The following is a 19,221-nucleotide window of genomic DNA, read 5'->3' as shown; positions in this document are numbered from 1 at the left end:
AGGTAGTGCCACCATGGCTTTGTCTGGGAGACATGATTCCACATTCAGGGGCTACAGGAAACTCAACAACTCCCTCTGACCCAGTGCAGGCCTGTAGGGACAGGGACAGGGATTAACACCAGCCCAGGCCCCCCCGCCACACCCCCATCATCATCCAAGAGCACGTGTCGCCCACAGACTTTAACTGCCTTTGAAGTCAGGGTTTGAGGGGTCGAGTCACTTGGGCTTTTCGCGTGTCTCGCAGGTTACAGTTAATACCTCCCTTCGCTGAGCGAGAGCCAGCAAGTTAGAAGCAATTTTGCTGGAATAAAATCCAGAGGCCCAGAAGCAGTCTGAGTTCAGCGAAAGGAGAGAAGGCAGTTCCTAGATGGGAGGCACTGTGGTGTCCTCGACAGGGCCACATTAGGGGCGATGGACTTAAGAGCCGACCCCAGGAAGAGTGTAGAGCTCAGACAGAGCCTCAGAAGACAAAAGTGCTTCCGGAGCAGGCACATGGGTTGGAGGCACAGGGGTGCCTTGGAAGAGAGACTCACCAGGCAGGAAATGATGGTGATTCCAGGACTGAAAAGATCACACAGCCAACACCTAGTCCTGTCTCTGTATCAGGAACTTTCTACATGTATTCCCTTTTTTTTTTTTTTTTTTGTAAATGTTCTTTCTTAGAACCATTTTAGGTTCACAGCAAAACTGAGTGGAAAGGTCAGAGTTCCTGTGTGCCCCCTGCCAGCCTCCAGCGTCCCATCTGTTGCTGTCAATGAACCAGCATTGGTGCTCACATGAGGCTTCACTCTGCTGTTGGACATTCGATGGGTTTGGACAAAAATGTGTAATGATGGATCCACTGCAGGATCATACATACTTCACTCTTTAGATTTGCTATGGAAAATTGCAAACATCTCCAGAAGACAGACTAGCATACAGTCAGCCCTTCATATCCATGGGGGTTCCATGTCCACAGATTCAACCAACCACAGATTGGAAATATTTGAAAAAAATAAAAATACAAGAATAAAAAAATAGTACAAGTAAAAAACAATACAGTGGCCGGGCGCAGTGCCTCACGCCTGTAATCCCAGCACTTTGGGAGGCCAAGGCGGGCAGATCACAAGATTAGGAGATCGAGACCATCCTGGCTAACATGGTGAAACCCTGTCTCTACTAAAAAATACAAAAAATTAGCCAGGCGTGGTGGCGGGAGCCTGTAGTCCCAGCTACTCAGGAGGCTGAGGCGGGAGAATGGCGTGAACCCGGGAGGCAGAGCTTGCAGTGAGCCGAGATCGCGTCACTGCACTCCAGCCTGGGCGACAGAGCACGACTCTGTCTCAAAAAAAAAAAAAAAATTAGCCAAGCGTGGTGGCAGTAATCCCAGCTATTCAGGAGGCTGAGGCAGGAGAATCACTTGAACCCAGGAGGCAGAGGTTACAGTGAGCCAAGATCATGCCATTGTGCTCCAGCCTGGGCAACAAAAGCAAAACTTCATCTCAAGAAAAAAAAAAAAATACAGTGTAGGCTCTCACAGTGGCTCATGCCCTATAACCCAGCACTTTGGGAGGCCAAGGTGGGCAGGTCATTTGAGCCCAAGCATTCGAGACCAGCCTGGGTAAAATTGTGAGACCCCATCTCTACAAAATAAATAAAGAAAATTAGCCAGACATGGTGACACGCATCTGTAGTCCCAGCTACTTGAGAGGCTGAGACAAGAGGATCACTTGAGCCCAGGAGGTCAAGGATGTCATGAGCCAAGATCACACCACTGCACTTCAGCCTGGGCAACAGAGTGAGATCCTATCAAAAAACAAGAAACAATACAGTGTAATAGCTATTTGCACAGCATTTGTATTGTATTAAGCATGATAAATAATCTAGAGATGGTTTAGATTCTATAGTACTAGGCTTGGTAGCTCATGTCTGTAATCCCAGCACTTACGGAGGTTGAGGCAGGCAGATTGCTGCAGTCCAGGAGGTTGAGGCTGCAGTGAGCCATGACTGTGCCACTGCACTCCAGCCAGGGTGACAGAGCAAGACCTTGTCTCAAAAAAAAAAAAAAAAAAAACAGGCCGCGCACAGTGGCTCACACCTGTAATCCCAGCACTTTGGGAGACTGAGGTGGGCAGATCATCTGAAGTCGGGAGTTTGAGACCAGCCTGGCCAACATGGTAAAACCCTGTCTACTAAAAACACAAAAATTAGCCGGGTGTGGTGGCACATGCCTGTGATCCTAGCTATTCAGGAGGCTGAGGCAGGAGAATCGCTTGAACCTCGGATGTGGAGGTTGCAGTGAGCCAAGGTTGCACCATTGCACTCCAGCCTAGGCAACAGGAGTGAAACTGCATCTGAAAAAAAAAAAATCTGAGATTACTATGTGGTCAAATCACTATTCTTACAGGCAAAATTTGATCAAAGTAAACTTATTTTACAAACAAATTTGTATTACTCTGATTATCTTTAGTAAAAATCAGGATGACCTTAGAGAGAAAAAGTTGTTTCTTTTTCTTTTTCTTTCTTTTTTTTTTTTTTTTTTTTTTTGAGACAGAGTCTCGCTCTGTTGCCCAGGCTAGAGTGCAGTGGCGGGATCTCGGCTCACTGCAAGCTCCACCTCCTGGGTTCACGCCATTCTCTTGCCTCAGCCTCCCGAGTAGCTGGGACTACAGGTACCTGCTGGCACGCCCAGCTAATTTTTTTTTTTTTTTTTTTTTTGTATTTTTAGTAGAGACAGGGTTTCACCATGTTAACCAGGATGGTCTTGATCTCCTGACCTCGTGATCCGCCCATCTTGGCCTCCCAGAAATAGTTGTTTCTAAAGGAAAAACACTAAAATATGACTGTTATTAGATTGCAGCCCTTTGCATTGTTTGTTATCTACATGAAGACAGGACTAGACCCCAAATCCTCCTAATTTCCTCTAATATTTGGCTAAAACTCTCCAACTAAGAAAAAAAAAAAAACCTGTTATGTTGCTAAAGGCCTTGAAGCTGGAGCTAGAAAACTTGGTATAAATATCAAGGGACAAGTCTCATGCCTAATGTATGGGTCACACAGAAAGTTCTCCAAACCACCTGATGCCATAACCAGAGACATTCAAACTGCAAACCAGAACAAGAAGTTGAGATTTTTGGCTGGGCATGGTGGTTCACGCCTGTAATCCCAGCAGTTTGAGAGGCCGAGGCGGGTGGATCACTTGAGGTCAGGAGTTCGAGACCAGTCTGGCCAACATGGTGAAACCCCATCTCTACCAAAAATATTTTTTAAAAATTAGCTGCATGTGGTGGCACGCACCTGTAATCCCAGCTACTCGGGAGGCTGAGGCAGGAGAATTGCTTGAACCCGGGAGGCAGAGGTTGCAGTGAGCCGAGATCATGCCGCTGCACTCCAGCCTGGGCGACAGAGCGAGACTCTGTCTCAAAAAAAAAAAAAAAAAAAAAAGTTGAGAGCTTCACCCATCAAAATGAAAATCTTGTCACTCTTAATTTTTCCTTTCTTATGTCTGCCTTTTCGTTGACGGGATAATGGTGTAATTTAAACTGCACAATCAATAGCTTCTATCAGTAACCTCACAGAACCTGACCTAAGAGAACCTTCAGTATCTATTGGTTAAATCAGGAAATATCTGTTCTATTGCTAATAGCACCTGCTGAACCTGGCTAAATTTCCCTGGAGAACTTGAGGCCCCATATACATTAAATTACAAAACATAGGTTATAACAGGTCACATAGGTTATAATGGGTCTCACCAAATTCCCCATGGTCATTTGATTTATTGACTTGATTGCCTTTAAGCCTAGGTTCATAGCTCAAAACCATTATGAAAACTGGGGGTATCATATTACTATTAATATTAATTTGTATTTTCCTTTTAACAATTTGTACTTATTACTTGTGAAGCTTCTGCAGAAGTACAGCTGCTAACAGAATATGCTGGCCTGGGGCTTCCAGACGATGGCCAAAAGACCACGGAACACAAAAAATTGAACGTAAAGATGGACTTCAGGTAGACTTAGTCTGAGTGCAACTTTCCCCGAATTTCCAGTGTTGCTCAGATGTGCCTAAAGGGGTTTTGACACTGACTCCTAGTTGTCAATCACTCCCTCTTATCTGGAACCAGACCAACAGCCCAGGACAGGTCCATCCCAGTACTGAGGGACAATCCAAACCCACTGCTTTTGAAGAAAGATCACGATCAAAAAGGGGAAATGTGAAAGTTGCCAGAAGCAAAATGGAGTCACTTGTATTAAAAACAAAACAGGTGTGGTGGCTCATGCCTATAATCCCAGCACTTTGGGAGGCTGAGGTGGGTGGATCACTTGAGGTCAGGAGTTTGAGACCATCCTGGCCAACATGGTAAAACCCTGTCTCTAGTAAAAATAGAAAAATTAGCTGGGCGTAGTGATGCAGGCCTGTAGTCCCAGCTACTCAGGAGGTTGAGGTGGGAGAATTGCTGGAACTCGGGAGATGGAGGTTGCAGTGAGCCAAGAGCACACCACTGCACTCCAGCCTGGGTGACAGAGTGAGACTGTGTCTCAAAAAACAAAAGAAAACAAAACAAAACAAAAAATCCCTGCCAGGTGTGGTGGCACATGCCTATAGTCCTAACTACTCAGGAGGCTGCAGCAGGAGAATTGCTTGAGCCCAGGAGTTCTGGGCTATAGTGTGCCATGCCAATCAGGTGTCCACAAAAAGCTCAGCATCGGCCGGGCGCGGTGGCTCAAGCCTGTAATCCCAGCACTTTGGGAGGCCGAGACGGGCGGATCACGAGGTCAGGAGATCGAGACCATCCTGGTTAACATGGTGAAACCCCGTCTCTACTAAAAAATACAAAAACCTAGCCGGGCGAGGTGGCGGACGCCTGTAGTCCCAGCTACTCGGGAGGCTGAGGCAGGAGAATGGCGTGAACCCGGGAGGCGGAGCTTGCAGTGAGCTGAGATCCGGCCACTGCACTCCAGCCTGGGTGACAGAGCGAGACTCCGTCTCAAAAAAAAAAAAAAAAAAAAAAAAAAAAAAAAAAAAGCTCAGCATCAGTATCCTGGGAGTGGAGGACCACTAGGTTGTCTAGGGAGGAATGAACCAGCCCAGGCTGGAAATGGAACAGGTTAAAACTTCCATGCTAGGCCAGGTGCGGTGGCTCGCCCCTGTAATCTAGCACTTTGGGAGGCTGTCGTGGGAGGATCCCTTGAGCCTAGGCGTTCGAGATGAGCCTGAGCAACATAGGGAGACCCTGTCTCTACAAATTTTTTTTTTTTTTAGTTAGCCAGGCATGGTAGTACACACCTGTATTCCTAGCTACTGGGGAGGCTGAGGCAGGAGGATCACTTGAGCACAGGATTTCTGGGCTGTGGTATGCTATTCTGATCTGGTGTCTTCACTAAACTCAGCATCAATATGGTAACTTCCTGGGAGCAGGAGACCACCAGGTTTCCTAAGGAAGGGTGAACTGGGCCAGCTCAGAAACAGAGCAAGTAAACACTCCCATGCTGATCAGTAGTAGGATCGCTCCATGAAAAGCCACTGCACTTCCAGCCAGGGTCACATAGCGAGACCCCACCTTAAAAAAAAAAAAACCTGAAAACCGGAGCTGGGGAAGGCCATGAAGAGAAGGTTCTCATGCGTGATACCTGACAGCAAAACCCATCATGAGACTCTGCAAAAACTATAACCCCGTACAATGGCTATCATCACCTGACACAGAGAGAATACTTCTGTGAAGACATCTACCCAGCAACTGCCTGTCCAAACTTGGACTGATGCCACCTTTGTTATTAATCCTTGTAGCCAAGGATAATTACCTGAAAACAATTATGTAATTCTCATTTTTTCTTTAAAAACCTTTGTTGGCCAGGCACGGTGGTTCACACCTGTAATCCCAGCACTTTGGGAGGCTGAGGAGGGCAGATCACCTGAGGTTGGGAGTTCAAGACCAGTCTGACCAACATAGTGAAACCCCGTCTCTACTAAAAATACAAAATCAGCTGGGCATGGTGGCCCATGCTTGTAATCCCAGCTATTCGGGAGGCTGAGGCAAGAGAATCGCTTGAACCCGGTAGGTGGAGGTTGCAGTGAGCCGAGATCGCGCCATTGCACTCCAGCCTGGGAAACAAGAGCCAAACTCCATCTGAAAAACAAATAAACAAACAAAAACACCTGTGTCCGCCTGCTGCCACGGCTCATGCTTGTAATCCCAGCACTTTGGAAGGCTGAGACAGGAGAATTGCTTGAGCACAGGAGTTCGGGACCAGTGTAAGGCAACATGGTTAAACCCCATCTCTACAAAAAATACAAAAAAATTAGCCAGGCATGGTGGCACATGCCTGTAGTCCCAGCTACTTGAGGGAGCGGAAGTGGAAGGGTCACCTGAGTCTAGGAGGTGAAGGCTGCAATTAGCCAGTATCACACCACTGCACTCCACCCTGGGCAACAGAGTGAGACCCTGCCTTAAAAACAAACAAACAAACAAAAAACAACCACAAAAACCTTTTTCTCCCTTCACCTCCCTGAATATACACAGTTTACTACAGCACACACATTCCCATTGCAATACCCATTCCAAATATCATTTTCTTTTAGTCTCCCTCTCTGTGGCGTAGGATGGCATTCCCAACACTTCAGTACAAGTCCCTGGGGACTAACCCTCATTGGTCCAGATTGGATTATGGCATTATGTTTGCATCAGTCTGAGTGGCTGGCTGGCTGCACCTGCTTATGTGCCCACTCCAGGGCCCAGCGCTGGGGCCATCCACATGCAAACCATGCATACTGAGAGTGGAGGACAGATGGTTCCCCCAAAGAAAACTAAGGTGCTGCAACCTGATGCCCGGCAGGCAAAAGTGACAGGTGTCATACTTCCCTGTGGATACTCAATGTACCTCATACTTACACTAGCATATGCCTTCCATGCCTTTTAAAATATTTTTTAATCTGTTTATGTAGAAATAGGATCTTCCCATGATGCCCAGGCTGGTCTCAAACTCCTGGGGTCAAGCAATCTTCCCCCCTCGGCCTCCCAAAATGCTGGGATTACAGGTATGAGCCACCTCGCCTGGCCTCCTTATTTATCAAATACTGTTTCTGGGCCAGGCACGGTGGCTCATGCCTGTAATCCCAGCACTTTGGGAGGCTGAGGCGGGCGGATCACGAGGTCAGGAGTTTGAGACCAGCCTGGCCAACATGGTGAAACCCCATCTCTACTAAAAATACACAAATTAGCTGGGTGTAATCCCAGCTACTCGGGAGGCTGAGGTAGGAGAATCACTTGAACCCGGGAGGCAGAGGTTGCAGTGACCCAAGATTGTGCCACTGCACTCCAGTCTGGGCAACAGAGTGAGACTCTGTCTCAAAACAAAAAACAAAAAACAAACAAAAAAAAAACTGTTTCTGGAGGTCCCTGCCTCAAGAGTTGTTGCTATCATTTGTTCCATCTGTTTTTTCAGTCCAAATGACTTCTCTTTGGGCACTAGATATCCTCACCTCTTCCTCCTTCTCTTCTAGGGTATTTTGAGACAAGGTCTCACTTTGTTGCCCAGGCTGAAGTGCAGTGGCGTGATCCCAGCTCACTGCAGCCTCCATCTCCCCGGGTTCAAGTGACCCTCCCACATCAGCCTCCCGAGTAGCTGGGACTACAGGCGCATGCCACCACGCCAGAATAATTTTTGTATTTTTTGTAGAGACGGGGTTTTGCCATGTTGCCCCGGCTGCTCTTGAACTCCTGAGCTCAAGTGATCCACCTGCCTCGGCCTCCCAAAGTGCTGGGATTACAGGCGTGAGCCACCGAGTCCTGGGGTAAACTACTGATTCCCTAGACCAACTAGGAACATTCTCTTGCCTTTAATTTAGCTATTCCCTTTTCCTGCAGACAAAGCCACCAATTCTTCATGTCAGATATTCCACCTGCCCACTCGGGCTTTTCAGGGAAGGCTGAAGTGATTGACAATAACAGACAGCAGTCTTCTGACTGCATTTGCTCTCCTTGACCTCTGGCAAAAACAAGAATTGGCGGCTGCCAAGTGGTTAGTTCCAGGTGAGTTTCACTGACAGCGTCAGGTAGGCCCAAGAGCACAGGCAAGTAGAATACAAAAATTCACATTTCCTTCAAAAAGGACACAACTTTTTGGTTTTCCTTCTTTGGGTTTTCCAGCTGACTCCTTTCTCCCTCTGGCCAATTTTACCCCATCCTTAGACAGTCCCTACCCTTACTGCCCTTTTCCAAATTGCAGTCTTCAGCCCCAGCATGTGCCAAGTCAAGCCCTCTCACCTGTTCTAGTCTAAATACTGTCTACTTCCATCAGGAGCCTTCAACCCCATTTGAAAGGGACAGAACAACCTTTCCAGAACACCAAGTACAAACACACAAATCACTTCTGCCTTACAGATCCCTGGAGGCTAAAGAATGGCTGAGAGTTATGGTTGCAAATGTTTTTGATCATCCACACATCAAACCCTTATAAGAACTTTCAGCATACGTATATTTGCTCATATTATGTGCACATACTAACTTGAACTTTGTAAAACACACACAAAAAACTTTTTTTTTTTTGAGATGGAGTCTTGCTCTGTCACCCAGGCTGGAGTGCAGTGGCATGATCTCAGCTCACTGCAACCTCCGCCCCACCCCGGGTTCAAGAGATTGTCCTGCCTCAGCCTCCCAAGTAGCTGGGAATACAGGCGCACACCACCACGCCCGGCTAATTTGTTTGTATTTTTAGTGGAGGCGGGGTCTCACCGTGTTATCCAGGATGGTCTCGATCTCCTGACCTTGTGATCCACCCGCCTCAGCCTCCCAAAATGCTGGGATTACACGCGTGAGCCACCGCACCTGGGTAACAGAGTGAGACCCTGTCTCTAAATAAATAAATAAATAAACTTTTAAAATAAATTTAAATATCAATAAATTAAATAAAAGTATATTATTTGGCTGGGCGCAGTGGCTCACGCCTGTAATCCCAGCACTTAGGGAGGCTGAGGCCGGTGGATAGTTTGAGGTCAGGAATTCGAGACCAGCCTGGCCTACTAAAAAATATAAAAATTAGCCGGGTGGTAGTGGTGCATGCCTGTACCTCTCAGCTACTCAGGAGGCTGAGGCAGGAGAATCGCTTGGATCTGGGAGGTGGAGGTTGCAGTGAGCCAAGCTTAGGCCACTGCACTCCAGCCTAGGCGACAGAGCGAGACCCTGTCTCAAAAATAAATAAATAAATAAATAATAAAATCAAATGTATATTATTTATTTGAAACATTAGAGACGGCCGGGCGCGGTGGCTCACGCCTGTAATCCCAGCACTTTGGGAGGCCGAGATGGGCGGATCACGAGGTCAGGAGATCGAGACCATCCTGACTAACACGGTGAAACCCCGTCTCTACTAAAAATACAAAACTTAGCTGGGCGCGGTGGCGGGCGCCTGTAGTCCCAGCTACACGGGAGGCTGAGGCGGGAGAACGGCGTGAACCCGGGAGGCGGAGCTTGCAGTGAGCTGAGATCTGGCCACTGCACCCCAGCCTGGGCGACTGAGCGAGACTCCGTCTAAAAAAAAAAAAAAAAAAAGAAAAAAAAAGAAACATTAGAGACATGGGTGGTTTTGTTCAGTTTTTTGTTTTTGTTTTTTTTTCACATCTGCAACCATGTGTCTTGTGCACCTACCTGCGGCAAATACCTCCGACTCCATCAGTCTTGACAAGAGGTTGAAGTGTGCAGATTGATTCCAGTTGCCCCAACAAGCTTTGGGAACATATGATCCCCCTTCGCTCTGCACCTCTGTACTGTCTTCCGACACTCTTTCTACACGTTCCCATCATATTTGTCCCCAACCTTCTGCCTTCTATTCCTTTACCACGAAGCCTCCGCACCTTGCTAGTGGCGCCAAAGTTTGGAAAGGCAGACAAGTTCACTTAATGTTCCACGATATAGAAATTGGCCCTCGCCGGGCGCAGTGGCTCACGCCTGTAATCCCAGAACTTTGGGAAGCCGAGGCGGACGGCTCACGAGGTCGGGAGTTCGAGACCAACCTGGCCAACATGGTGAAAGCCCGTCTCTACCAAAAATACAAAAATTAGCCGGGCGCGGGGGCGGGCGCCTGTAATCTCAGCTATGCGGGAGGCTTAGGGAGGAGAATGGCTTGAACCCGGGAGGCGGAGGTTGCAGCGAGCCGAGATCGTGCCACTGCACTCCAGCCTGGGCGACAGAGCGAGACTCAGTGTCAGAAGATAAATAGAAAAAGGCGCTCGGTCAATGCTTGAACGAAAGGAGGAACTCCGCACAGAAGCCGGCGTCCAGGTCGGTCAAACTCAGCCCTGAGGCCCCAGGGCTGGGCACCCTGAGCGGCAACGTGGCCAAAACCCTAACCCCGGGCTCACAGCCCTAGCGGCAGCCCACGGGCGCCCCAGCCCTGCTAACGGCTAACCCTCTGTCCCACTGCCTTTAGAGGTCGCAGCATAATCGGGAATGCCTGGGGCTCCCTCCCAGAGCGGGTCGCCCTAGGAATCACAACAAGTTCAGATGCGCTGCCAAGCGATTGGTCCAGGCAGCGCCGGGCGCCGACCGGCTTACCCGCACCGCGCCCGCGCGGGCGCGTCATTCCCAGAGACGTCACAACCGGTCGGAACCCAGCAAGCCGCTGGAGTTGAGCGGGACGCTGAGGGAGGGGTGGGGCCCTGACGCGCTGGGCGGGGAAGGGCGGGGCCTCGGTGGGGCGGGGCCCTGACGGGCCGAGCTCGCGGGCGTCTGCTGGCCAGGCAGACGCTGCAGCTGAGCTGCGCCGTGGCTGTGGCAGGTGAGAGCCTCCGGAAGGGAGGCGGCCTCTGGCCCCGACCCCGCTCCGCGATCGCCCACTCGGGCGCCCGGTCGGGCCTGGCAGGGAAGGGCCGCCGCCGCTCGTTCGCGAGGCCTGGCGGGGCCGCGGGGCCCAGGAATGTCGTAAGGTGCTCCCCCAGACCCCGAGACGGCCCGAGCGGGTCGCCGCCTGTGGGACGGCGGCGTGCCCTTCCTTTCCTCCCTCCCAGGTCCGCGCCAGAGCTCTGCTAACGACCCGTCCGACAACTTCCGGACTCCCAGGTACGGAGGAGCCCTTGCCAGTTATCCCGAACACCTGGCCGGTGTGGAAGGGCCGGGACTCCCTCCCCTGACTTGGGGGTGCATCTGCTCAAACTCTGTCGGCCCCTCAAGCAGAAATGGTGTGGGATCTGGGCCAAACCCCTCTTAGAGTGAGTCAGAGCCACCAGCCCTACTGGAGGGATGGGGCATGGGGTGAATGGCCCCTAGCCTTCCCCTTCTGACTGGTTCGTATCACCCTGGTGGCTTCAGCCCTGGTGCCTTCATCTTAGCTCCTCTACTTTGCTTCTCCTACCCCACTGGTTTTCCTGCCTCCCTCTTCAGAGATAAGACACATGGCTGGACCAAGGCCTCCAGGGTAAGTGACCCGAACTTCAAGCCAGCAGAGACCATGTAATCCTAAGCTAGGGATAGGGGAGGCTCGCCGGGATGAACTTTTGACTTAACCTAACCTCTGCTCCCTACTTCTGCCTTTCACCCCAGTCTCAGATGACGGGAGGCCAGTGCCAAAGTGATAGGATCTACAGAGGCAGTCCTCTTCTAGGACCGGGACACAACAGTGCATGAGGCAACTGACAGGGGTGATGTAAAGCTGTTGCGTCTCCAGCCTGGTTGCCCCAGTTCTAGCAGGTGATGTGACACTACAGTGGTCACTGCCCAAATTGAGAAATGGAAGGAGGTGCTGCTGGTCCCTAGAAACACTCATAGTTCCATTGGGATTTTGAGGCTCTGGTAGGGGCGCATGTGAGCATGGAGGGGAGCCCTGGACTCTGAGCACAGCCTCTCAGATATATCACAGTGGCTCTGGGAGTCTCAAAGTCTGGGACCAGTGGGAGCTCTGACAAAAGGAGAAGAAAGCCCCCCAGTAGACATGTGGCTCTGTCTGATCCATTCCTGCTGCCCATTCTGGCAACTTCCCTGGGGAGGGAGGACCTGCTTCCCAGCAGGACCCTCATCGAGTCACTGTAGGGGCAGGTAGAGCAGGCCAGGGAGCCACAGCCAAACAGCACTCAAGGGCCAGCACTAGGCATTGCCTCTCCATTCCTGAGTGTGGGGCAAGGGTCCCTGCTGAGTTTTACTCTTAGCAGCGGGTTTCCAGATCCCCATGCTCCTGGGTTCTTGACTGCACGCCCTCACCAGCTGCCTCTCTGTGTCCCTTACCTCCTCAGGGAGAGCCCTGCCATCAAGGAAGGCAGCACAGGACTGGGACCCACCCATGAATCCTTCTCAGGACAACCCAACAGCACCAGTGGGGATGTTATCCTAAGCCACAGAGGGCCTGGGCACGAATCCGCCCTCCAGGAAGAGCCATGGTGTTAATGCAGGGCAGGGGCAGCTCTCAGCAGTGGCCTGGTGTGGGAGGCGAGGATGGTGGCACAGGTCCCTTAGGCATGCTCAGAGCTGCCCTGCTGCTCATCAGCCTGCCGTGGGGGGCCCGAGGGACAGCCAGCAGCAGCCTCAGCACTGCTGGGGGTCGCACTGTGCCGCTGACTGGGGGCCGCTACTTGAGCATTGGAGATGGCTCTGTGATGGAGTTTGAGTTTCCTGAGGAGAGTGAGGGCATCATTGTGATCTCCAGCCAGTACCCAGGCCAAGCCAACAGGACGGTGCCCAGCCCCATGCTCAGGGTTACATCCCTGGACACAGAGGTGCTGACCATCAAGAACGTGAGTGCCATAACCTGGGGAGGTGGGGGTGGCTTTGTGGTGAGCATCCACTCAGGCCTGGCTGGGCTGGCCCCACTCCACATCCAGCTCCTGGACCCCCGTGAGGCCCCGCCCACACTGATCGAGGAGCGGAGGGACTTCTGCATCAAGGTCTCACCTGCTGAAGACAGCCCCGCCCCCCTCAGCACCGACCTGGCCCACTTCTCGGAAAACCCAATACTCTACCTGCTCCTGCCTCTTATCTTTGTCAACAAGTGTTCGTTTGGGTGCAAAGTGGAACTCGAGGTTCTGAAGGGGCTCATGCAGAGCCCCCAGCCCATGCTGCTGGGCCTCCTGGGCCAGTTTCTGGTCATGCCCTTGTACGCTTTCCTCATGGCCAAAGTCTTCATGCTGCCCAAGGCCCTGGCTCTGGGCCTCATCATTACCTGCTCATCGCCTGGCGGCGGAGGGAGCTACCTCTTCAGCCTCCTTCTTGGAGGGGACGTCACCCTGGCCATCTCCATGACTTTCATCTCTACGGTGGCTGCCACTGGTTTCTTGCCTCTGTCTTCAGCCATCTACAGCCACCTGCTCAGCATCCATGAAACACTCCACGTGCCCATCTCCAAAATCCTGGGCACCCTGCTGTTCATCGCCATCCCCATAGCAGTGGGCGTGCTGATCAAGTCCAAGCTCCCCAAGTTCTCCCAGCTGCTGCTGCAGGTCATCAAGCCCTTCAGCTTTGTGCTCCTCCTGGGCGGCCTTTTCCTGGCCTATCGCATGGGGGTCTTCATCCTGGCAGGCGTCCGGCTACCTATCGTACTGGTGGGTATCACAGTGCCCCTGGTTGGCCTGTTGGTGGGCTACTGCCTGGCCACATGTCTGAAGCTGCCTGTGGCCCAGCGGCGGACGGTCAGCATTGAGGTAGGGGTGCAGAACAGCCTGCTGGCCTTGGCCATGCTGCAGCTATCCCTCCGCCGCCTTCAAGCTGACTATGCCTCCCAGGCCCCCTTCATTGTGGCGCTGAGCGGCACCTCCGAGATGCTGGCCTTGGTCATTGGCCACTGCATCTACAGTAGCCTGTTCCCAGTTTCCTGAGGCCTCTGGGTCAAGCTTTCATCAGCCCCAGCCCCCACACTCCACCAAAGTTCTCATGCACTATGCACTCAGAAAAATCCAGGCTTATTTTTTTTACTGATTTTTTATTCTCCAGCTTTCAGTGCCACAGAGGCCATGCTGAGTTAGGTAGGTGGGCGCTGCCCAGAAAATATATTTCAATAAAACAGAGAAGCAAGCTTGGGTCCCTTCTAATCTTTGCCCTTTGGGGCCTGGGCGTGGGGGTAGAAAGAGTGTGCTGGGTAGGTGTGGACCAGGGTGGAGGGCCAGCTTGGGTGACACGGTGACCCCTGCATAGGCTTTCTCTATCAGCCCTCCCGGGGCGTGTCCCCACTGTAGGAGAGGTGGGAGGATGAGGGCAGAGGCTGGCCCCCCTACCCCCTCTCAAGCTCAGTGGGGTGTTTCGCAGCCAGACCAGAAAGGAGGAGCCAGAAAGCCACCAGGCAGGGAGCCGGCGGGGGGGGCGCCGTCTGTGGGTATGCAGGGCCAGGTTCCGCCAGCAGTAACGGCGCGTGGGGTGGTCCAGGCAGTCTGCGGGGGCGAGCGTACCTTCTGGTCCTTCCTTCTCCATTCCCTAGCTCCCAGATGACGCCAACCTGGCCCGACTAGTTCCTGCTCCCAACTCCCCGGCGCTGTTGCTTTGGGAGGGGTCCGCCGGCCAGGGCGGTCGCTGCGCGTGTGCTAGGCGGGACCCCAGGGGCACTCCTCCCGGGGTGCAACTGGGCCGGGGGGCGGGGCCGGGGCGTGGACGAGGCAGGAGGGCGGGGCCGGGAAGCGCGGGCGGCGGGCGCGCCCCTCTCGCTGCTTCCGGCGGCGGCGGGCGGTTCCAGCGCGCGCCCGGGGCGGCGGCGCGCGGCGGGGGGTGGTTGGGGTGCGCGCCGGCCCGAGTGGACGCCGTCGCGACCGCCATGCAGCTGACGGTGAAGGCGCTGCAGGGCCGGGAGTGCAGCCTGCAGGTAGGGTCCCCGGGCCGGGCGGCCGGGTCCGGCGCGCTCTCTCGCCGGCTCCTGGCAGGGTGACCAGCAGGGCCAAGGGCGGGCACGGGGCGGCCGGGCCGGGGACTGGGAGCCGGGAGAGCTGCCCTCGGGAGCGGACGCGTGGGCTTCGCCGCCTGGGGACCGCGGCCTCAACCCTTGCCTCCCACCCTCCGCGCGGCCAGGTGCCGGAGGACGAGCTGGTGTCCACGCTGAAGCAGCTGGTCTCCGAGAAGCTGAACGTCCCCGTGCGCCAGCAACGGCTGCTTTTCAAGGGCAAGGCCCTGGCAGGTACCCAGGGAGAGGAGACGCCCAGGGAGCCCCGCAGGAAGCGGGACTGGGGTGCGCGGGCCGAGGCCGGCAGCCGTGTAACGGGTTGGGGTGCCGGCGCCAAGCGCCACATGACCCCAAGGGAGGCGGCCGCATGCCTCACTGCCGGATGCCGCAGCGCTCCGCTCCCGCCGCCCGAGGCGGTCTCGCGTCCCGGGCCACCCCCACGGCGGCGGAGGAGGAGGAACCCATCGATCTGTCTTTGGCAGATGGGAAACGACTCTCGGATTATAGCATCGGGCCCAACTCCAAGCTCAACCTAGTGGTCAAACCCCTGCAGAAGGTGCTACTAGAAGAAGGCGAGGCCCAGAGGCTGGCCGACTCCCCACCCCCGCATGTCTGGCAGCTAATCTCCAAAGTCTTGGCCCGCCACTTCAGTGCGGCAGATGCCAGCAGGGTCCTGGAACAGCTACAGAGGGTGAGAAGGGTAACCCTGGGTATCCTCTCCAGGCCCAGTTCCTCCCAGCCCCTACCTCTGTTGCAGTGTATGGCTCCCCACTGGCAGCCCCTGAATCTTCCTGCCCTTCTCTCCCCAGGATTACGAGAGGTCCCTGAGCCGCCTGACGCTGGACGACATCGAACGGTTGGCCAGCCGCTTCCTGCACCCTGAAGTGACTGAGACGATGGAGAAAGGCTTCTCCAAATAGCATTCTCGGAGCATGGGGAGGTGCCCAGTGCCAGGCCACAGCAGCATGTCACACTAAGTGTGTTCACCTGTTGCAGTTGGGCTCATAATAATAGCTGGCATGTACCTGGCTCTGGCCACGTGCTAGGCACTCCTCACAGCTTGACCTGGGTTTGCTTCCACACCCTCAGAAGAGGTGAGCCAGCACAGCAGAGGCACTGGCGGTGAAGTGGCGGAGCCCCAGTCGGAATCCAGCGGCTTCTGAAAGTGCCTTGGTGTGAGAAGGAGGAAGGGGCTGCTTGGAGAGCTGGGCTCTGGCATGTCATGTTTAGCCCACTGAGAATATACCCTCAGGTGACTCCTTCCCAATCCTGAAAGGGAAAGCAGCTGTCACCTGACCTCTGGCGGGTCCAACATAGCCTTCAGCTTACCTCTGCAGGAGGCCAAGTGACAGCCAGCCCTGGAACCACCACACCCCCAGCAGCTGCTGCAGCCAGTGTGCTTTCGACAAATGAAAAAGCAGGTTGGGGCCAGGGAGTCAGCAAGTCACCCCAGCTCTGTGATGTGACTTCGGGGGAGTCTCAGTGCCACTTTGGTCCCCAGCCACGGACTTTATACAGTGAGGGCCACTCCCCGACCTGAGTCAGTGTCCTTCGTCTCACAGTGCCCCCCTCCCTTCTGTTCAGTAAACAAACTGAAGCCAAAAGCGAAGCAGTGGCCAAGTGTGACCCAGAGATGGGGTGTCCTGGCCCTTAGTGACACAGCTCCTCTCTGGGCACCCTGTCTGCTTGTCTCCTCCAGGAAGCGTTAGGGCTGATGGGTGACTCAGCAAGGCAATGTCAGAACTGGGGCTGGGCATAGGCCTTTGTCCTCGTCCCCAGCACTCGCCTCCCTGTGGAAGATGAACACATCAGCCACCTGTGTACAGCCGCTCACTTCGTGTGCTCCTTGTTGCCTGAGAGGAAACCTTGGGGTGCCAGGGTGGGGACAGAAACATGGGCTGGGTTCCGGTTCCTTCTCCACTGTGCCCTGTGCATGGGCACAAGAGGACATCTAGCCACCTGCTCCTTGGAGGCCCCCAGGGGTGGTAGAGGCTAGAAGGAAGCCACAGCAGGAGGACGCCACTCTGGGCCCTCCACCCTTGCCAAGTGAGCCGCTCACAGTGTGGTCGGGGCTGCACGTGCTGGAGGCCCTCCTGCCTGGGCCTGATGGGGCAAATATTGGGTCCCCGGGCTGGAAAGATGGACAGAGGCCCAATGGGTGAAGGCTTTGAAGAGCACACAGAAGCCCCTGGCCCCCCACGAGAGCTGGAGAGCCATGTATATGGCTTCAAAGCCACCTATGGCAGGGACACACTTGTGAGCATGGGTGGCCTGCAGCTCAGGTGATACATTTACCAGTGCTCTTGTTTGCGTGGTGCCAGGAAATTGATTTTGGAAAATGAAATAACATTAAAGGTGAATGTGAGACTTCCACTTTTATCCAAAAGGAGCTATATTAGCTAGGCTGTTTCTGATATCCAATCATTGGTTTAACAATAAAGGCAATTTGTTTAATCAGTAACGGAAATTTCTTGGCTTATGAAAGTGAAAAGCCCAGTGGTATCGGCATTGGCAGCAGGGGAGCAATTCTTCCAGTGTCTTCCTGCCTCCCTCTGCGTTTGTGTCTGCCACATCCCAGGCCACCACCTCCAAGGATGAAAAGGTGGCTGCCTGCAGCTTCCACAGAATCCCTCCCTCACTGCCTCACTGCCAGAGCAGCACCTTCTCTGTAGCACCTCTGCTGTCTCAGATGCCTCCAGCAAATAAACACCCTTGTTGGTCGGAACTGGATTGTGCGTCCAATCATTTTGGCCGGGGTAGGGGGTGATTATCCATCAGGGCTGGCTCCCTGGAGCTAGGCATGGGGTCACTTCCCTGGACACACATGGGCTGTGCAAGGGACAGAAGGCTCTGGGGGAGGGCTGGATGAATGGATGTCCTCAATGGTGGCAGCAAATGGCAGCTGTCCACTACAGGGGAAATGCATGTGTCATATCAGGGCCACCTTACAGGTAGTGGAGGAGAGGGCTGGAGGCATCAAGATCACACAGGCAAAGCATTTCCTGAGGCTTTGGTTAGGGAAGGCACCAGAGAGAGGAAACACTGCAGGGATGGGAGACAGGAAGTGGGGGGATCATTAGAGGACACTGGGGACTCTGCATGAAGATGGAGCAGCCACAGGGTGCAGCCCCCCAATGCTGAGATCCTTTAACGGGGGTCAGAATGTTTACTGCAGGTGCTGTGCCCCTCTGAGCCAATTGTCGGCCCTGAAAGGTAGCGCCAAGTCATCCACTGCCCCCTGCCCGGTGAAGGGCCCTGAGATCCACCACCTGCCCCTCAGGGAGGGGTCTCGGGACAGTTTCTGACCCTGCGGCCATAGTGTGACTACGATGACATCAGGAGATAGCAGCTCTCTCTGTATCACTTCTTGGGGGAGCTCATCTAGCTTTGTTTCTATTTCTGTGCTTCACTCCCATGTATATGTCTCATCCCAGCCTCTCTCCTGAGCTCCAGCCCATGTCTTCCAGACAGCGCCTGACTTTGCTGCAGACACCTTGCTCATCACTGAGTGCCCCCTGTGTCCCAAGTGCTGGCAATCCTGAGACTGGACGACGCAGTCCCTTCCCTCTTGGCACTCACGTCCAGCACTGGCCAGCTCCTCAGCACACACATTTTCTCCATGACCCACCTGGATGAATGGCAATGCCACTCAGCCAGGCTTCTGAGGGAGCAGGAGGCCATCTTTGCCTCTCCCAACTAGCCATTCTCCACAGGTAATCAGGCAAGAATATTTTTGGAAGCATCCAAGGCAGCTGATACTGTATCCTTTCCTCCTCTGACCACACTCACCCCCAGCCCCGCATCTAGCGGCTGGCAGGGTCAGGCTGCCCCACTGCTGGGGAGGCTGTTTGATCACATGGCCCAGGTGGCGGCTGCCAGATCTCTCCCCTGTAAAGATGCAGTTTCCCTTCCTGATTCACAGGTAATTTGGGGTAATATTTTGAGACTTTGTGAATATCCTGTCCCCAACAACCTTTCAGCTAATGCTTTTGCCATCCAGTGACAATCCTTGCCTGAATCAAATTTTTTTTTTGAGACGGAGTCTCGCTCTGTCGCCCAGGCTGGAGTGCAGTGCAAGCTCCGCCTCCTAGGTTCATGCCATTCTCCTGCCTCAGCTTCCCGAGTAGCTGGGACTACAGGTGCCCGACACCATGCTCAGCTATTTTTTTTTTTTTTTTGGTATTTTTAGTAGAGACAGGATTTCACCATGTTAGCCAGGATGGTCTCGATCTCCTCATCTCACGATCTGCCTGCCTCGGCCTCCCAAAGTGCTGGGATTACAGGCGTGAGCCACTGTGCCCGGCAATTTTTTTTTTTTTTTTTTTTTGAGACGGAGCCTCACTCTGTCACTCAGGCTGGAGTACAATGGCGTGGTCTTGGGTCACTGCAATCTCTGCCT

General features: G+C 53.6%; 2 protein-coding genes and 1 long non-coding RNA gene across 27 annotated transcripts; 2 read left to right on the top strand and 1 right to left on the bottom strand.

The window, feature by feature from the left end:
• Positions 1-1,815: 1,815 nt before the first annotated feature.
• Positions 1,816-10,591, bottom strand: LOC144338635 (uncharacterized). Its single transcript, XR_013412894.1, has 3 exons — positions 9,623-10,591; positions 3,277-3,394; positions 1,816-2,333 (listed from the first exon to the last, which is right to left on the bottom strand). It is a non-coding gene; the product is annotated as an uncharacterized LOC144338635 (long non-coding RNA).
• A 97-nt stretch (positions 10,592-10,688) lies between these two features.
• SLC10A3 (solute carrier family 10 member 3) lies at positions 10,689-13,969 on the top strand. 25 transcript variants are annotated; one of them, XM_077988969.1, is made up of 6 exons: positions 10,689-10,751; positions 10,981-11,032; positions 11,354-11,387; positions 11,513-11,659; positions 12,199-12,696; positions 12,784-13,969. In XM_077988969.1, exons 5-6 carry the CDS (start codon positions 12,340-12,342, stop codon positions 13,771-13,773), a joined length of 1,347 nt encoding a protein of 448 aa, XP_077845095.1. In that variant the 5' UTR covers positions 10,689-10,751; positions 10,981-11,032; positions 11,354-11,387; positions 11,513-11,659; positions 12,199-12,339; the 3' UTR covers positions 13,774-13,969. The 25 variants fall into 25 exon arrangements, with proteins under 25 accessions (XP_077845095.1, XP_077845094.1, XP_028698169.2 ...); XM_077988968.1 differs by having other exon boundaries at positions 11,282-11,387; XM_028842336.2 differs by having other exon boundaries at positions 12,199-13,969.
• A 722-nt stretch (positions 13,970-14,691) lies between these two features.
• Positions 14,692-17,544, top strand: UBL4A (ubiquitin like 4A). Its single transcript, NM_001266701.1, is given in 4 exon segments — positions 14,692-14,747; positions 14,951-15,056; positions 15,305-15,513; positions 15,632-17,544. Coding segments are annotated over 4 exon segments (474 nt in total). The 5' UTR covers positions 14,692-14,699; the 3' UTR covers positions 15,743-17,544.
• Positions 17,545-19,221: the final 1,677 nt, after the last annotated feature.

The sequence above is a fragment of the Macaca mulatta genome, chromosome X (genome assembly GCF_049350105.2).
Source record: "Macaca mulatta isolate MMU2019108-1 chromosome X, T2T-MMU8v2.0, whole genome shotgun sequence".
Taxonomy (NCBI): Eukaryota; Metazoa; Chordata; class Mammalia; order Primates; family Cercopithecidae; genus Macaca; species Macaca mulatta.
The sequence above is the reverse complement of the archived record's forward strand: the minus strand, read 5'-3'. Positions and strand labels throughout refer to the sequence as shown.